The 20,684-nt window shown below is 36.7% G+C and overlaps 1 protein-coding gene across 3 annotated transcripts in view; it reads right to left on the reverse strand.

The window, feature by feature from the left end:
- The window catches only part of DPYD (dihydropyrimidine dehydrogenase), a 365,990-nt gene that overhangs the window by 331,728 nt on the left and 13,578 nt on the right, over positions 1-20,684 (reverse strand). For 2 of the 3 annotated variants that reach the window (XR_012629947.1, XM_074877213.1), the window contains exon 2: positions 11,423-11,533. The exons of the other annotated variant lie outside the window; for it this stretch is intronic. Coding sequence is in view for 1 of the 2 variants with exons in the window: in XM_074877213.1 (XP_074733314.1) it covers positions 11,423-11,533 (111 nt within the window). In the remaining variant the exon portion in view is untranslated. The remainder of the gene's footprint in view (positions 1-11,422; positions 11,534-20,684) is intronic. 3 annotated transcript variants of the gene reach the window in all.

Consider the following 20,684-nt stretch of genomic DNA (forward strand, 5'->3'; position numbering starts at 1 on the left):
ATGATGTTCTAAGTTCCTTCTGTATTGACAGTGCCTGTCGACTTTCTTGTAACATGCTCCTAATATTTATGTCAAGATCATTAATGAAAATATTAAATGGTATGAATCTGAAGACTGATCCTTCAACAAGCTCTGCTCAAAGCCCAGAAACTCTTTTTTAAGCACTACTCACTCTCATTCCCTTTCTAGCCAGTCCCTTAACCATGTTACTATTTTAATCTAAGCAGATGATACTTCATTATTAATTGGCAAAAAAAAAAAAAATCTTGTCAGCATGTCATGATCTATCCTTAACAATAAAGCCCAATACATCTTATTCCATCTTATATTTACCTTAATGGGTTTAATAAATCTTTGCTTCAAAATTTGTTTTCAAAGTTTTGCATGCTGCTGAGACTAACAGAGTTATAGTTGCCCATCAATTCTCCATCTTTTAACATACAGAAACTGCATCAGCTATTCTCTAATCAAGTACCATAACAAACAGCTTGTTTTTCTCTTAGGCTTGTAATTTCACATGTCAATTTTTCTGTGATACTCTTATAGACATTTTTCTGTGTCTTTGATTTCAGATATGAAATCATCCAAGTTTTCCTTCTGTCCTGTCTGGGTAATTTCCATTTCTGCACTTTTCTGCCCATTAGCCACCTCTTGTTTTACTCCCATTTTACTGAAACCAGGACAACGATTTACAAAGATTTTAGACAATACCTAGGATGTTTAATCCTATTTTCACACTGACTTTCCTTGTTCTTTTATTTCTTTTAATTTAGATAGCTTAAGAACCTTTTACTATTTATTTTATATAGCTGAATAACCTTTTACTATTTGTTTTAATTTCTTTCGCCAGGTGTGACTCAACTTGACTTTTGAAAGTTCTCACTTTTCCCTTTGTACTTCCTGCTTTGCCAATCAATCCCATTTTTTTCAATTCCGTATGGGTTATCCTCATACTCTTAATATTCTTTTTGAAGTAGTTTTCCAGTTCACTCTGAAATTTTTCTTTATAAGCTGGGATGCAAATTCCAAATAACTTTTGTATTTTTGAAATAATAACTATCTCCTCAAAATTCAAGTCTTTGAGCTGTTCAATTCAGAGATCTAAATAGTTTTCTTAACTTCTGAGTTTGTCTTGTAATAAAATAAATTTTGGTAATTCTATAGAATTTATATTAACTCAAAAAAAAAGCTTGATGAACACATATTCTGTGATTATCTATTCTATGACCTCCCCTGTTTGCTAAATTTAAGGCTAAAGTCCATTCAGCTTGATACCCAAATTAGTAAGAATTGATACTATTTAAAATTTTATGCTAGTGTTTCTGGTTTAATGACTGGTACCAACAAAGTTTGTCAGTTATCACATCAAAGGACGCCTGCACCCTACCATTACTGGAATCTGTGGTTTTCCAGACTGTATATAGAAAGTCAAAGTGTTTTACAATGACTTGCCTCTCTATTAGCATTACAATCCATTCCAAGGACAGAAAGTTGTGAGGGTAACAGAATGAGGACGGTGAACTTCAGACAATAAAATTTCAATAGACTCAGGGATCAGGTTGGTATGTCTCCTGAAAGATATACTGATCAGTAAAGGAAAGCAAGAGAGAGGGCAAACCCTGACAGAAATGCTCAGAGGGAACTATTCCCAAGCAAAGCAAAACAGGAAAAAAAAAGCACTTAACAGACCTTTATGATCATACCATGTCTCCCCCATGGCCTGGAAATCAAAATCATAAAAGTCAGGGAAACTATGACACACATCTAAGTGTATAAATTTCTAAGTATAAATGAACAGCACAAGCACTGTAGGAATAAAATCACAAAGCTAAGGCACCAAGCAAATTTCAATTATTAAGGAAGAAAAAAAGTAAGAAAATGGTTCTATATACACGAGAGGTAAGAAGAAAACAAAGAGAAGTACAGGTTATGTACAGGAGAGTAAATAACAAATGATGCAGAATAAACTGAATTATTCACAGCCTTCCCTGCTCTCTTTATGAAGATGGCACAGTATAGCCATAACTATTACTAAAAGTATTACTTTTAGCAAGACCTTGGGTTTGCAGGCTTGCGTATGGAAAAAAGAGGTTTGGGAATTATTTTTTTTATCAGACAGATGCAGTCCATATATGACTGAGTTGTCAAGTAACTAACTGAAGCAATACATGGACCGCTATCAATTGCACCCAAAGAGTCTGAGGCATGGGGTTCCAAAAGGCCAGAAGAGACAGAGAAAATTCCCTTTACAAAAAGGGAGTGAAAATAGCCCCCAGCAGAGAAAATTGAGTACATTTATTAAAAATGATAAGTGACATAAAAAAAGCCAACATGCACATGTAAAAAAAAAGTTAAACCAATTTTATTTTCTGTCCTTAAGAGGATAAATGGACTCATGAATAAGTGGTAGATGTGACAAATCTTGAGTAAACTTTTTAAATAAGCATTCCACATCACATTTTCCTAAGGCAATTAAAAATGTAGTCAAGATAAAACAAATATCCAGTGAGTGCACAACTGACTGGAAAACAACCCCTAGCCTGTTTTCTATCACCAAAACTGAATCAAGATGCTTCGTGATTTACCCAGGATCCTAGTGACTTGGTTAGCTGGAAAAGAAGAATGTACTAGTGGTTTCTACAGATATCATGTTTGGTGGAATAAGGGAAACAGGGAAGGAAAAGGTATTAAACATTTTAAAAGGCAAGATAAGAATTTAAAAATCAAGCCAAACTGAAGAGTCAGAATTTAGGCCATAAATTGAATCCAAGAAAATCCAATGCTCTTGCAGAAGGAGCAGCACATTGTGGGATAGCTCGGTGTGTGAAACAAAGAAATTATTTCATTCTGCTTGGTGCTAACTAGGTCCCAGCTGAAAAATGTGTAATTTTTCACCGTCACGATTAGAGAAAGATACAGAAAATGAAAATCCAAAGACAAGCAACAAAATAACAGTTTCAGAAAACATGATCAGCAAGGAAGAGTTGAAGGAAAATAGCAACTGGAATGATATCTAACAGGAATCTTCTAATATAACAAATTTTACACCAAAAGGGAATAATCATCAATTGTTCTTCAAGTAGGAGAAGAACAAGACAGCAATTTCATCTTCAACAAATAAAATATAGCATATTTCAGGAAAAACTTGCTGTTGCATTGATTAAACACTAACAAGAATGAGAAGTCTCCCAACATCATATCCCTTTAGAAGTGGGTTACACAAATATCTGTCAAGAAATGTCTAGCTACATTTCATTCTGTCCCAATCCAGAAATTCTCTCACTATCCCTTCCAAACCTATATTTTTATGAGTCTATGATTAGACTGATTTCTATTTCCAGACATAGCCAAATTTAAACCTGCTGTGTGGAGAGTATAGCATATTCTCAGCACACTAGAAATGAGTTTATTACCCTTCCCTAAAGTGATTTTGATCCATAAAGGGTTGGTTTTACCCTTGCTATCTTTTTACCATCTATTGCATTATTAACATAAAACGCTTTACCTTTAAGTCTGTCTTTCCTGAGCAGTGCATATCCTTTAAGGCAACTATACAGGTAGTTATGCGGATGCTTCTTAATTTGTTTACTTGATTTAGCAATGTTAAGAACATTCCTCTCACATGGTACATGAACAAGAAACCTTCAACTTTTTTTTAAAGGAAAATACAAAAAGACATAAATTATAACTTGATAATTTTCAGATGGAATGCACATGGTAGGATCTTTAGCTCTATAGAGTAAAATCTCTTCCACTTCAGTTAGCAATTAAGCAACAGTAGCTTGTTGTCCTGTTCTCAGTATTAGAGGGGAACAGAAAGTTTTGCTGAGTGATCGTTCCAGACACTTGCTGGTGAAACAGTACTGTCTGGAGATGAAAGAACTGGCTGCAGAAAACACATACATGTAGCTTTCTGAAGACAGCCAGAACTGCTGGAACAGGCACATAGCCAGAAAAACTAAGAGGGAATATAGCTTGACATGACAACACCACAGCTCCAGAGACTGGATCACCCACCAGTTCCCATTCCATCAATATGGAGTGCACACATTATAAGGAAGGTTCTCGTATCAAGGAGTACCTAGCATCTTTGCAGACTGAAGAATCCCAAAAACGTTATTTCTGTTTACCAATACTGGAGGGGATACTATGTTTATTTTCAACACTATATTCAAACAATGTATCAGTTTATAAAACAACAAAGAAATCATTATGGAAGTCTCAAATCATTCCTGAGATGCACCACCAAAAATTTAGGAGTTCCTGAAAGCAAGACACTACCGTAAGCAAAGAATACTGAATATTGTAAGCAAAGGAGCAGTGAGTGATGAGGCAGTTAACTGATCTCCACCTGATGACTGTACATTGTGATCAAAATGCAACAGAAACTGGTCAGGATAAGGTTTTCAAAGCTTCTGGACAGTTCTGTTGTATGAACATACTTTTTCAATCCGCAGCCTGTTACAAATCCTTCCTTCAAAGCATGAGGATGCTAGTGGTTTTTTTAATATAATGCTATCAGGATTGGTTAAAAGAGCAAAACACAGCTTTTCTGCCAGACCTGTTCATTCATACTTAAAACAAGTGATTTTTTTTTATATGCATATATGACTGATTTTTTAAAAAAAAAAAAAAAAAAATTAAAAATTGATGGACTGGTACTTGGAAAATTTTTGTCCAAATATATGGCAAAGTTGCAGTCAAACTACAAGCACGGTCTTGTAATGAACACTTCAGTGCAACTTAGCATTGGACAGTGCTACTAGCCCTGCTTAAAATACAGCATTCAGCAAGCTATACTACTTCCTTCACACTAAAATTGGTCTCTCAGCTCCTTTTTCTTCTAGAGAGCAGATGTCTTCCAGAACTTAGACACTATAAATAGATCTGAAGCAAGTAATTACTAACAGGCTAACAATGGCACAGGTTTTTCCAAGAAACTATGCTCAAGCACTTAGAATTTCTCAACCTAAAGCTCATGATCATTTTTGATTTTACAGATTTCTAAATAGAACAGAGATGGGGCTTTTGCTATACAAGAAGAAAGTCTAGGAGAGGAAAGCAAAGGGCAAAAGAGCAGTATTGGTTTCAGTGTAGGCAACGGTTTACGAAAGACAAGAAAAAGTGGGAGTAGAGGGGCTGAAAAAAAGAGAAGCTACTCTTCTTGTTATATATTCTGTTTTCACTACACTAACACAAGAAGGCACCTTTATCTCCATCCAATAACCGCAGGAAAGTGCACATACAGAAACCCACATCTAAAAGAATAAGGCTAAACAGAAGATGAAAGTTAACAGTGAAGACTGTTTCTGGTCCTCTCTGATCTGTTCAGCTTTAATGAAGGCGAATATGTTGATCAGACTTAACTAGAATTCAGGATTTGCAGCAGACAAGCATTTTTCATTTTGTCGTATATATATATTTGTAAAACCAAACAATTTGCAACTCTGAGACACTTCGGATTTGAAATAGTTAAGATCAGAAATACACCTGGAACTAAAAATCTTTGGTGACTGCTGCTCTATAAGAGGAATCATCCAACATCAAATCTGAAGAACACCAAACCTGAAAAACTCTGAACAGAGGTCAGAGGTGGTTTTGCACAGCACTCCAGAAGAGCCACAAGGTAAAAAGGAACCTCTTGCAGAGGACTAAGCAAGGATTTGGCATAACTTGCCATCAGCTAGTGTTTACAATTTGGTACACAGAAAATGTGCATAAAATCACTGACTTGTAGCAGTCAGGCAAGTTACGAGCTATTGAGATATTCTAATGAAAATACCTTAAGACATTGAAACTAAAATAAAACAGAAAAGTCAAGGATTATAATATGCATTTCTTAGAGCAAGTATAAGTGATATCATATATAAACATGTAAACGACTTTATTCCGGTAAAATGGTTTTAAATGCCAGTGTATGATATCGATATGAGAAAATTCAGAGTAATTAGTTAATCTAAAAAATGCATGAGTAGGAATTTGACTGTTAAATGATTAAACTGGTACATTTTAAAACGTGTATTAATATTTAATTATTGACACTATGAGAAAAGGGAAAATCTCTTGATGTTACTTCTCAGCTCTTTCTGATACTCAGTAACCCATGTATTATTCATATGAATAGTTTGTGCATATACAGTCAATCACTAGTTAAATAAAAGAATCATTCTCAAATTCCCTAATCACCTCAATAGATCCTAATGCAATATTTTCCACATTTGGGAATCAGAGCGTTTTATTTAAGAAATCAGTCTGGCCATGATGAATACAGTGCAGCCCAGGCAGACATCAGTTCAAAGAATCAGATGTCAAAGTGCTCCCTCTAATGTCCCTTAATCATCACACCAATTAGTGGTTGAATAGTGATGTGATTAAAAAGACTGCTGCTATCCTATACCTATTCAGACTAGCAGAATTCTACATATGTTCTACCAATTAATGTTTGAATAGAGCAGCGATTAGAGAGACATCTGCCATTGTATATCCATTCAGAAAAGAGCTAAACTTACATATTCATATGCAATGAAGACAAAAATAAATATTTGCAAAGGTAAACTATACATTTAGATTATAAAGATAATTGAGTTGATTTCCTTTAATGAGTGTTCTCTATTTTACAATATTTGGGATTATTTTTTATTTATAAATATATAATCCTTCATCAATACATGTCTAGAAATGGCCAAATTATTCACTGAGAAAGCATTTATTCATTAAGGTTCCTCATTTCAGGCCTTGGGTGAACTGGGTTTCATATCTACTTGTTTGCAATTCGCACTATTTCTGCTTCAACCCATCAGTTATTCGTGAACTGCTAACTTTTCTGGAACTGTGATACATGATTGGGCACAAAAATCACATGGCATTTTTCCACCTCACTGGAAGGCAATGCTTAGAGTAACAAACTGATTATAGCTGAGAAAGAATTATCTTATTTACAGGTGTTTCTACACAAGGTTGGACATTTGTACACCAAGAAGTACTTACAAACCTTTTTTTAAAATAGGAATTCCTTTTTACAGATGTTCATATATAGCAGTGACAGCCACAGAAGTACTATAGTGAAAAGCAGTATGAAGTTTTAGCAAACTCTTATTACTACTGTTTTAAGGGAGTAACGTCCTCTGCATTTAAAGAACAACATAATCTGTTACACCTTGCAATGAATTGAAGATCTCACTCTCCACCATTAGCACAGAGCAATCTGCTAGTTGCACCGAAAAAGACAAGGTGAAGAATTTGGTTCTCTCTAATGGCTGGAAAGAACTATAGAACAGTTAAATACTCTTGCCCAAACATGATGCCCCTGCAAAAAAACAGCTGAGCTTAAAAATTATTTTGTTCAAAGAAGGGGGGCTCTTGTTGCACAATGCTGATCGGGCTTAGCAAATGTAAGGACAAAGAACAACGCTACTACTGCCACAAAAATCAATACAGTTACAGGCTATGGCAATTAACTACAAACCAATTTAAACCCCATTTCCTTTTCACCTTTCTTCTCTTGTTGAAATACTTCCAACTCTTCCATCTGGAGCAATTATTACTATTATTTCTAAATGCAGAAACTGAAGAAAGTCTGAATACATAGGTGGGTTTGTATCATTTTCTCACCTATCCTGAGTAGGAACCTCTAAGGTTTCATTACCAAAAAAAAGGTTGGACTACAATATCCCACTGAATTCTCCAGTGACAAGTGAATTTATAAAAATTGTGGAGGTGATTTTCATTAAAATGACAAACCCGCATACATACAAGATAAAAGCAGAGCTTGTCCCATAATGCTTAGAAACCCTATTCATAAAGCAAGGAATTCTGTGCACTGGGTGTAATGCAAATGCACACAATGTGTGCCCATCTAGTTTGTGATTTAAATGTCAGCAAGCATAAAATACATACAGAATGGAATTATAGAGTTAGAAACCATAAATAGATAAATCAGATGGCTAAACAATCCTGAAATACCTAGGAAAACCCTGAAATCAAAGCAAGTCCTCACAGCTTCCACAGTTCATTCTTTTGCTTTAGTCTTATCTGTAAATTGATGACCTGATGTGATCTAAATTTTGCTTCCTTCTCCAAGATTTACTATTAGTACAGCCATCTCAAAACTCTTTTAATTTCTTCTGACCAACAGAAACCTTTGTTTCCCCAGACAGACTAGGCATTTGTCTATACCACCTTTCAGCATGACTCAGAAGAAACCAGAGTGTTAATGCTTAGGTTTAGCACTGTTACTGTGGGTGACTCAGCAATAAAGAGTGTACCCACTCTGATATAAATCCCTGAGTTAAAATTTCTGAAGGAAAGCTGACTGATCTTGCACCTACAGCTATAAATCATTTTTACAGCAAAATTTGGTTGCTAACACAGTAAATAAACAATAGCACTCATTGGAAGCATAATTGAACCTTCCTTAACGATAACGCTTTTCCAATGCTGAGGAAGGATACTGACACTCAGTTTCCACTTCGTAACTCATTTAATGGCCAACCCAAAGTGCCTCAGAGCAGGCTAGGAGTTAAAATTTCACTTGTGTAATTATTCTGAGGAAATATGTAAGTGTGCCATCTGGAAGTGTATTAGACATTACAAAGTCACTGTGTGCATGCCTCAGCAGATGCAGCTTTTGTTCAGAGTTTTGAGGGCTGTTAATTTAATTAGTTTTGTATTTTCATACTCCCACCTTCCCTCCAACAGTAATTCTGCAAAGGCAGCACCAGTAAAGCTTTAAAAGAATCCAAAGCGAAAAGTCAAATTCAGATTTTAAGGAAATGCAAACAAGGATACTTCCTATGGACTTCAAATAGAGCTTGACCTGTTCATTAGCAGGCTTATACATTATTGCCAATGTCTTTTTAGACCATAACAGAAAATTGTCCTCAATGTATTCTTTCCTACATTAGCTTTCTTATTTTAAGAAGGCTAGGAAAGGATTCTATCATTTTGTTGTCTATGTTTATTAAAACCACTCAACAACAATGGTCTGGAGAATGTGAAAAGTCATTTTTTCCTAATGCCTTTTATGTAATGGGATACCAGGCAAAAGTTTCAGTTTGATTTTTTTTATTTTGTAGGGCTTTTTCTGCCAGAAGAGTAAGGTGGGTGGTAAATCTTCCACAGTAAAAGTAAGCTACATATTTCTGAGTAAAGAAAAGTTTGACAGTTCTAAAAACTAAGACCATTACTGGTTTAAAAATAAAGACTACTCCTTTACAGTTTCTTCTAGCATTTTACATTTCTTATCATGACTTGCAAACTAAATAATGTGACATTTCTACCAAATAGTACATAATGTATAGTATAAGGACTACCTGTGATGAAGGTGTGTACATGTACAGATATAGCTATTTGCTTATCTCTAACCTTTAATCCTGTAAATTGCAAGACATGAGCAGATCTCTGTCAGTGCAGGGTCCTAATAACTGCACAGACCTCCATGCAGTAATGCGGAACTATAAAACCAAATTGTTTATCAGACTGTAAACCTATGCCAAAACATCATTCTGCAATATTTGACAATGCTCAGAATTTCTTTCAAATGAAAAACCAGCCAAGGCACACAAACTAGCACGAACCCAAAACTGGTGCTGTCTGCACAGCCCAAGAAGCTCATACCTTGGGGATCCAAGAACATTTGAGAGACCATGAGGTTCACACACACAGCTAAGAGCAGGAATGCAGGGAGACAATTTCTAGAAAGCTATGCACTTTCACAATTAACAGCAAAACCTTCAAATATCAAATATTTTATGAATAACCTGAACTAAAAAATCAAACAAGGCTGATATGAGGGAAAGCTCAGAGATAAACAAGAATGATCTTAAAACCTAGAAGCTTTAGAAAATGTGTGTTAACATGCTCATTAGGAAGATGTATATATGTATACTATGGTTTGAAGTTTAACTAACTAGTATAAGTTTACATTGGAACAGCTAATCAGGTTACTACACAGATGCTGCCCTGCTGCATAGATACCTGAGCTTCCTAACAGTTTCTGAAAACAGAGGACTTTACAACCCAGTATTGATTTCAGGTTGCCTGAAAACATAACGATGTGAACTGCAGCTGTCCAGGAACTGCTTGCTGAGCAGCTCAACTATCTGTGCAGCAGGAACAGACAGTTGTGGGCAATAACTGAATCAGACATCCCAGAATAACCATCCCTGTTCACAAACAGAAGCTTTTCATGTACATTAGTTTCCAGTTATTATAGCATTACCTAAGTCAATAAATAAGAAAATAGGAATATTAGCTGTAGTAAGAGAGAGATTCTTATAAACAATGCTATAAAACAGGAAACTATACTAGAGTATGGTTGAAATTCTAAGAATACCCTGAGTTGCTCCTTCCAGTAAATATTTGTTGGTCAGACTGGGTTTCACGATTTTGAGAAACTGAGGAACTTTGTGGGGTGTTTGTTTTGGTTTGTGTTTTGTTGTGGGTTTTTTTAATTATAAATGAATATCAACTATCAAACCTGAATTTTCCTACTTAGTGGGAGAAGGTGATTTGATAACACTATGAAAAGACACTACATTGTACCCATAAGGGAAATAGTTTGCAGATGTAGAAGTAGTACTCTACCTAAAAGACTTCTGAATTTAGCAGATTATCTAAGAGAATCTGTAGGAAGATGGTAAAAACACTACAAACCTTCTAATCAGAGGAGGGATCAAAGAGACAACAGAGTCTGATAGGATTAGTCAAATATCACACTGAGACTAGGAATCTAAATACCTAGGGAGAAAATTATATCTAATGGCAGAAATACTGAAGAATATAGACAGTTTATAATGAAAAAATATTTATTATAAAACCACCTATTTCCTGAAAAATACAATGCACAAAATTTAAAATCCAGAGCCTTGTTTTAATCTAAGCTTTATGTATTTATATATAACATGTATGGTCATGTATATATAGTACACATACATATATATGTATACAAAATAGGTACATATGATGGGTTCCCCTATTTCTGTACTGAAATAAAATTACATTTAAAAGTCTCAGAAAACATAGTGCTGCTCTACCCAGTGTTGCTCTTGGAGAACAGAAAGAAAAGGAGCACGTAGCAGAAGGGCAGCTGACACTGGCTACCCAGGGAAAGCAAGCGGCTCTGCAAGGCACAGGAGGTGGTGAGCCTGCTGCGATACTGCTTGATCCCTGAGATGGATCAGACTCCATAACAAAAAGGGAAAAAGTTGCATCAAAGACTTACTAAATCACCAGAAAGGTGTACTGGGTTCTGAAAAGTAAATAGCTGATCACAAAATAACTTAGTATCTACAGGAACAGAACTAGAAGACAAATTTGGCTATGGAACAACTGAGGAAACTCAAATTTTAATTTCTTACACAATCGAGATTTCAGCCTCAATGATTTATTGCATGTTCCAGATGCAATAATAAACTGTACTTACCGAACAGCTTTTGTCAGAATTCCTTTTCCATTGCTTTTTGACTTGTTTCTTTGCTGCAGTTGAATGAAGAGTTGCATGCGTCTGTTTTCGGGGATTTAAAGCCAGAATGTTCTGTAGAAAGAGAACAGAAAATATTAAAATATAAATGGAATTTCAAAAAAGTTCAAAGCCTCTTAAATCACAGCTCACACACTTATTTACAGTGCTATGCAAAAAGAAAACACAATTACTGAACATTATAGCCCAACTTCATACTAGTTTGTTTAGATTTGTATCGTCCACACCACTTAGATTACAAATATTTAAAGACATTTCTAAGACTGCTAGAAAACAGAATTATATTCAGTAGCCATGATAATGTCTTCCGTTCCTGGATGTTTGTTATGTGCGGCATATTGAAACACATAATTCTGCTTCATTATATCACTCCAAGAAACACTTGTAAAGCAAAACAAGCAAAAATATTTTAAGGGATCTGGGTTATTTCTGGATGTTTTATCATTTGAGTATAAATTGCAACTTCCCCTTCACAGGAACCTGCTTCTACATCTAATGAGCTGATGAGTTAACTTCATTTCTCTTACAATGCTTTTATTTGCAAGGACACAAATAAATGTTGGGAATATAGCCGTACTTTTAAGTGACAGGGGTGGTCTAAAGACACAGGCAGAATGAAGTTTGCAATGTCTTTCATTATACTAATGTAACTTGAAAAATTAAATCAGCTTTTGGAACCCAATCTCTTTTTAAATCAGGAAAATGACAGGTTTCCATCGCAAAACTGACCTCATTTAATCCAAGGGGTGAGTGTGAACAGCATGCAAGTGACAGATCCAGATTCAGGTCTGTGATGCAGAACCATAACAGGCATATTATTGGTTGTCCACTGGAACTGGCTTTGTGAGTTTTCCTTTAAAAAAAACTTACTTTAACACTATACTTCCCCACTATGGTGAATAGGGTGTGCTTATTCTGTTACTAGAGAATGTCAAAGATGTGTGAGACTGACTTACAGAAATGGGCGACTGAACATGATGAGTATGATGGGGTTATGAATATTATATCAGGATGCTTCTTTATTTTAAAAGTCTGCTTGAGTGGGTGATAACGATAAAGAAGTAATCTGTTGTATTAATATTTTATTGTGCTGATGTTTATGGGGATTTTTTTTAAAATGCAAAAGGGGTAACTTTCTAATCAACTATTTAATGCTTACTCTGGACTGATCAATAATCCATTTATCCCATAAAAGAGAAATCTCACCTACTTCTTGCAAATAACATAGCACAATACAGTAACTCCCAGCTTGCCTGAGGCACAAAGACAAAAAAGCGGGGTACAACGTTCAAAAAGGTATAGACTATGTAACAGCCTACATGCTGTTGACTTTCAGGAAGAGTTAGAGGGTGTTATCGGATGTGCCTCTGCAATTCCAGCAATAAAGACTGCTCCATTTCTGGGTGTTCCCCAGCTGAGTACCTCAAGCAAGGTGTGGCAACCAAATGCATTCAGTGGTGGTTTATGCTAATTTATTTCATTCTTAATTAAAACAGAACAGGGACATTCACATAAAGGATGTCACTTACAGCATCTCAGTTGCTACTTTAATTTCTCAGGATGATCCAGCTCAAATGTCAGAGCACATCTGACTCATTGGTGATAGACTGTTGAGTGCCCATGTCACCCAAACTGGGCAGTAGGTCCTGAATCACACATACACTTTAGGAAAATTTTGCTTACTCTTATGTGTAATTGCTTAATGCAGTACTCTTGGCCATGAATATTATAATTATTTTAGCAAACTGAAATGAATTGCAAATTTCCAGTAATAAACTGTAACAGATGTACTCCACTGGGTACAGCACCAGTTGGTCTAAAACGTGGAACAAATGGTGGGGCAAGCCAAGGACGGAAGAATCCCCATATGTTTGCTCCTGTTGGAATTCTACAGCAGGAGCATGGCTCCAAGCGCAACAGTTGCATAAATCCAAAAGGACTACGTAGTGCAGCATGTCCCAGAATTAAATCTGAAATAAAACTGGCACAGAACATACTAAATCACATCTACAATATAAAAATTGCTTATATTTCCACTACCTAAATAATATACTATCCGCCTAAATCTTGGATTGCTGACCAAGGTGGCTATTCTAGCTAGAGGTCCCTGGTGTTTAAGAACTGCTCAGAAATTAACTGCCTAAATGGGGAAGTAAGGTAAATGCTTTTGGGCCTGTTAAACTGTCAAAAAGGAAAATTAGTGAGGGTGTTTTCTTCCTATTCATTTCAGTTCCCTGGTTGGCTTTCTGCAGCTTATGGCTAGTCAGACATTTAGTAAATTTAACAAATACATTCAGGTAAGTCAGCCAGTAAGTGGAAAATTACCGAGAAGAAAGTTCTAGAGGGAGTGTTGCAACTAACAATGTATGCACCCAGCTAAACAAAAATAAACCACCTTGGACATGCAAGAAAGGAATCCTGATCTCTCAAACACACTGGCCGTCTGACCAGGGGGAGAGCTCATTGATAAGAATTATTTGGGCATCTGTGATCTTGCTTGTCCCAATCCCATGCTTATTCTGCTACAAAAATTCTCATTCTTGCCAGATGAGCTGTTGTTTGATCTCTCCAGATGTTGAAAGGGCAAGACTCAAGTTCCCCAATGCAGGTTGTGGGTGTATATAATACATCACTTTTCAGAGTACTATGAACTTTGGATTTCACATTATTTGTGAATTGTGTATAGTAATGGAGAACCTATGAATTATATATTTAGTGTTTTTACATAAATGTCTACATCTACTTCATTAAAAATAAAGTAGGTATACATTCATTATCATTAATGGCTGCAAATCAGAATATAACACTGCTGTATTTTTGTAAAAATCCGTTTAGATACTGTGTTGATGGAGAAAGAAATAAGGCTATGAGTAAATACACAGAAGCAAATTCAGCCCATGTTGAGTACACACTTTTCCACACAGCTGCACAACATGCTTAGTAGAGTTAAGCTTGCAGTTTTGCACAACACTGAGGATTATGGGCACCACCAAAGTATTATACCTTCTTCCATTATTTCCACAGATTAATTTGAAGACTTCACTTTGGGAAGTCAAGTGGTCTGTCTTTACAGAACACAACTTGGTATGTATTGCAGATGACTCCTTCAAATATGACTACCTTAAGGTATTCCTTTAATAATAACCCATGACAATTATTTCTTTATGTCTTTTAAAAGACAAGGATTATTGTAAGCTAAAAAATATTAAAGAATGGTTTAATTCCCTAACACATCCTCTTCTAGAAGGGAACATATTCATTATGACTAATATATATTGATTTAGGTTGCAAGTATCCTAAAATGCTATAACTACTCGTATGTAATGTACACTGAGAATGACAAGCATGTATAAGTGACAGCTACAGTTTTTAAATTTTGAGAATTTAGTGATAAATGGTTATGTTGATCTGTGCCAACACAGTAACAAGGCTTCTGAAAATAAACTTGCCATAAGCTATTCAATTAGATGTTTATTGCTCAACTTCTACTTTAAATGCTATGATTAAGAAGTCTACACAAAAAATACTAGCTCTAATCTTCACTATCATCTATTAATGAAAAGGCTGTAAAAGTTTTAAAACAGCATGTTATATTACAGTGAGTAATTTATCAAGAATTTGAATTAATATTACTTCAAGTAAGTGATCTGAAGGCAGTCATTCAGGATAGGACACATTCTGCACTTGGGAGTCCTGTTTCTGATACAGCATTTTGGGGTAAATCAAAACAGGTTTGGCACATGCTCTGCAGTGATCCAACATAAATTTCTGGTCTAGAAATTTCATTTCATTTTTAATTTCATTAAAAGTGTGACACCCATTTTATTCCCATCTCATAAAGCCACCCTTTTAGCTGGAATCATAAGAAGCTATTGTAATTAATCTGATTTTTAATTAAATGCATATTCAGCAAAATAAAATATAAAGTTATGGAAGCCCTATGCTTATTAGGAACAGTCTAACACCAACCAGGGTGGGGGGCAGGGGGTGCGGGCGCAGGCAGAGAAGGAAGATTGTAAAGAAAAAAAAAGTACAATTTATATCATAGGTGGGATTGCAGTAACTTCAAGGCAGTTGTCAAAAAGTCCTCCTAGTCTAGCACTGTCTTTGTAAAATATATGACATTACTCAAAATTTTGAAAGCTTTTCTCTAAATCACTACACTTTGAAGTCTTCAGCTTTTTTCTTTTCTTTTTTTTCCCCAAAGTAACCACCTTAGCAAAGTATCCTGGTTATGTGAAACTTATCTTTCATTTGAAACAGGAAATCTGGTAAAAATTTGATAGTTGAGATAACTCTGGAAAAACTCCTATTGAAACCAATTAGTTGCACCAGGAGTATTTAGTCCTTAGTGATCCTCATCTTTGTTACTGGTAATTCAAAGCCAGAATAAGGATCAGGAAAACCGTCTTCAGGCTCTGTCACAGGTTGCAGTATTAAAACTGTATAGACTTCTTAATAAGTAATAATTTGCTCTTTTCATTGGTTCTGTCCACTTTCTCTAGCTTGTTGGGGAAGTTTCTTATGAACAGCCCCAAAACACCTGCTGAAGTTCACCACAGATCAATATGTATACAGCCACAATGAAGCTGCTGAAAATGCAACTGTTCACATGCTGACTATGACTATGGGCATAAAATGTGGTCCCATGTGTTATTCACTTTGTTTCAGCATACAGCACATTTACCTAGCCCAGTCCCTGCAATACACAGGTTATATCCTGTTCTACTCCAGTGGTTTCACAGAGCATCCTCAGCTAAACTCTTTTATATATATCAATTAAAATTCAGGAGTAGGCTAGGCATGCTAGGGAATGCATGTGGAGAGCAATTTAACCCACCCCATTCCATTAATTTACCCAATTTTCTTAAAAAGAGTTGTAATCTCCCTCACAGCAAGTAACATTAAATGTATTGCAAGATACATATGTTCACCAAGTGAACATAATGAGAACATATTTATTTTTTCTAAGAGTAATGAGCATACTAAACAATTAATTTCAAAGCTATGCAAGTGTTAATTCACTGACAGAAACAAGTACCTGGGGTTTTTCCCCTGATATTTTCTAGTATATCTGAACAGGAACCTAATGTTATTACTGTTAGTCAGTCAAAGACCAAAGAACTCAAGCTAGAAGTATTTGTTTTCATGAGATTAGATGACCCAGTGTAATGAGTATTGTTTAAAAATCATGTCAGTTAAGAAAAAGATGACTAAGGAGTTAACTCTTTCCATTAATATCTTATTTGAATTGCCTAGTTCATATTTCACTTCCCACATCTATGTCTTTTGGAAAGCTGCATGAAGCACTAACAGTTAGATGCAGTATTTCAAACTCTGTGTAACAGTCCCCAACTATTACAAGAGGAAGGTTCATTACTAAATGAGCAAGAGCAAGTTCTAGCCCTAAGAGAGTTTGTAACACTAAAAGATACACAAGATTTCAAAAAATAAGTGTCTATGGTGTCAAGTCTTCCAGAAGCTAGCTCAATGTTATTTTTCATTATTGAAAGAATATAGGAAAATGTGAATTTCTCCTTCATGTTTATGTATGACAGAATATCTCATCAATTGATAGTTGTGTCAAATGTGTATTTCTTTACTGAAAATCTGAACTGATGAGAATCTTTACAAACAATTTATAGAACCTGGCTGATAATACATCTTAGGAATACATCCAAAAATTTAGAGAAGGAGAAAACACTATGCTTTCACAGTAGTTCAGGCCTGGTTTAATTGTGAGGCAATGAAGGTCAGAGAAACCTTGATAAAATGTGAAATGACCACAGATGTCAGTGGAATAGTGTGGTCAGCCTTTGGAGAACCCAATTCTAGAACCAGAAAGGATCCCAGACAGAATGGGACTCAGAAGAGAAACCCCCAAGGAATTATTTTTGTATATTACCAGATATGTTTTGTGCTATTGAGACAAACAGCTGCACATGTGAACAAAGTCACAAGCTGACTGTGAACCCATTTATATTATGGTATATCATAGTGTATCAAGCCGCAACCCTCTCATCTCTCTCAACAAGGATAAACTCCCAGGTGACCCTCTGTGTCCATGCCCAAGAACCAGCAACTTACATTATTATGATATCTTCAAGCCAGAGTTCTCAAGGCCCAGAGAGTTGGAAGACGGGGCCCCACTTCTGTGGAGAGACAGCCAGCCTGTGACTAGGAAACGTGTCAGAAGACCAGCAGTGTTGCAGCTTCTCAGTGGCTGAGAAGTCGACAGGCTCAAGGGACTGGGCCTGACCCTGAATCCTGGTGCACATATGGGCAGGGGGGAGCTCAAACACACCTGGGAAAAGACTCAACTTTTAGTCACAAGACTTATTTCTTCTCTGAGCCATACAGGCTCCGAGTCTCAAAAAAGAGCAAGAACTTGAAGGCCAATAGATGATCTTGTGGTAAGCATATTCTAGTTGTGCACTAACAGGTCACTGCCTTTAGCACAGCATTTAAGTACTACATCTTCATCTTTACATTTCCATGTAGCTTTAGATTTCCCCATAAGACAGACTGCTTCTATATCAGAACAAACACCTTTTGGCTTCTTGCACTCCTTACACAGCCTCTAATATTTAGTAAGACTTTTCTTTAACCTGTAATAATATCATAGCATACCAATATCCTAGAGGTGTGGCCCTAGATCCATTACTACATACTTAGAAAGTGGTGTTTCCAAAACAGTTTTCCCACTACAGATTTTCATGGTCCTCAGATTTCCCTGCATTATGTAAACACTGTTTCTTAACAAAATGAGCAATTTTCTAAATCACTCCCACAAAAACCAGGAGCCTTAGTTACGGATATGTCTATATTAACAAAGTTGTGGTTGTCCTGGGTTTGAGTGAGTGGTGGGGGTTTTTTGGCAGCAGGGAAGGGGGCTACAGTGGTGACCCCCTGTGAGAAGCTTCTTGAAGCTCCCCCGGCTCCAAGTCAGACCCACCTTTGCACCAAGGCCTGGCCAATTATCTGTGCCTCCGAGATAATGTATTTAAGAAGGGGAACCTGGGAGGAGTGGTGGGAGTTGTGAGAAGAACATCTGTGTGAACACCGAGGTCAGTGGAAGAAAGAAGGACAAGGGGGGGAGGTGTGTTGATGCAGAGACACCCCTGTGTCCCGTGGTGAGATGGCAGGGCCACCCCCCCCCCCCCCCCCCCCCACCGCCACCCATGGGGGTCTACAGTGGAGCAGATGCTGATTTGTGGCCTGTGGAGGACCCCACGCCGAGACAGGTGACTGCACCTGAAGAAGGCTGGAACTCTGTGTGAAGAAGGCCCTGCTGTTGCAGTTCAGTGCTGGGAGGATTGAAACACATGGGGCTAACCCACACTAGAGAAGCTAGGGAAACGTTGCGGCCCGTGGAAAGGATTCATGTCAGAGAGAGTTTGCGGAGGACTGTCTCCTGTGAGAGGGGGACTGCCCTGGAGCAGGGGAAGAATGCCAGAAGTCATTCCCCTCCCCGAGGTGGAAGAAGCGGCAGGACCAAATGCACCCCCCATTCCCTGCACTCTGGGCCACTAGGGGAAGAGGAGGTCGAGATATCGGGAGCGAAGCTGAGCCCGGGAAAAAGGGAGGGATGGGGCAAGGTGTTTTCAAGATTTGGTAATGCTTCTCACAGTCCTACTCTGTCTGTTAAGTGTTGTTGTTGTTGTTAGTGTCTAAATTAAATCTATGGGGTTTTTTTCTTCCCCTAACAAGTCTGTCTTTTGCTCAAAACTGTAATGGGTGAGTCATCCCTCTCTGTCCTTACCTCGACTGCTGAGACTTTTGCTTTATTTTCTCCTTACCAGCACTGGAGAGGAAGGGGGGAGTGAGCTGCTGCATGGTGCTTAGTTGCCCTCTGAGCTGAAACCATAACAGTTGTATACCTCACGCACTATCTGTTATGTAAGCAAAGTTAATATATTACAGATTAATAAAGTAGCAAAATTACACAACCCTAAACATGGTTTACCTGATTTTGTTGATACATTAACTTTCAGGCTAAGAGCTTGATTTCTCTACCTCAGCAATGCATTATGCTAGGTATTACTATAAATTCTACAAGGTTTATTAAAATAGAAAACAAAAAGTGTCACTTGCTTCCCATAGATAACAACCACTCCTCTCTATCGAAAGAACTCTGGGTGGTAAATTACACTGCTGGAAACTCTGCATGCTACCTCCTTGACACAACTAATCTCTGCAGAAATACCTTGACCCTCACAGGGAAAACTAAAGTGAATACTCACCCTCCATGCTTAACTTTTAAGTATCCAAGTAGTATCCCAGTATTCCGTGAATTATTCACATAGTTAGCACAAGGACATATACATTAAAAGCCACACAGCTTAAAGCAGGCTCACACTCCATCATACCACAAGATAAAGTTCTCAAATCTAAGGCTTCTCCAGGAACATCCTACTCTGTGATAGACCACATTTTTGCACTATAAAAAATACACTACATCAAAAGGTATTAGGGTTAACATAGCAAATTCAGGGAAGGTGTAGCTGAGCACAGCTCTCGTGGATTTACTCAACGTTGAATTTACTATTATGTATTTATTTTCTTGACTAAAACATTATTTAATTTACAGCCTTTAAAAGAAAGAAGTGTTTAAAATTTAGTGCACCTATCCTTCTGCACCTACATTTAACATTTTAATACATTTTCTCCCTAACTGGACAGTCTTTAGTCATCCAACTAATTGGCTAAGTGCAAAAAAACAGAGCAATTGGTGTCACAGCCTTGATTTTTAGATTCTTGACTGCTGTTACTTTAAGCACATGCATAGTCTCCACAGTCTGTGAAACCCACTACACTCAAAGTTACCTTTTTTCATCTTCCTAATAAAAATATCTTCTTTCTTTACAAATCAAAAATTAAAGCGTCAGAAAATATTTTGGTTTGCACCACAGGTATAACAGAAGTTTTTGGTTTCCTCACTATAATATTTACCTACGCCTCGATTGCTTGCGTATCAAATTGCTCTGTTACATGAGGAATACTAAATAACATTTGTAACTGCTCACTCATATGGAGAGTCATTTAATTAATATCTCACAGCAAAAAGGATCATTATCATACACATACATTTACATCTTACTTCTATTTTTCTGCAAGACAAACACATTGAAAGCAAGCTCAGTTGCCTTTGGAAATAAACTCAGTGCCAAAATCAAAAATAGGCCATTGTATCCCCATAATTGAA

Source organism: Strix uralensis, chromosome 8 (assembly GCF_047716275.1).
Source record: "Strix uralensis isolate ZFMK-TIS-50842 chromosome 8, bStrUra1, whole genome shotgun sequence".
NCBI lineage: Eukaryota > Metazoa > Chordata > Aves > Strigiformes > Strigidae > Strix > Strix uralensis.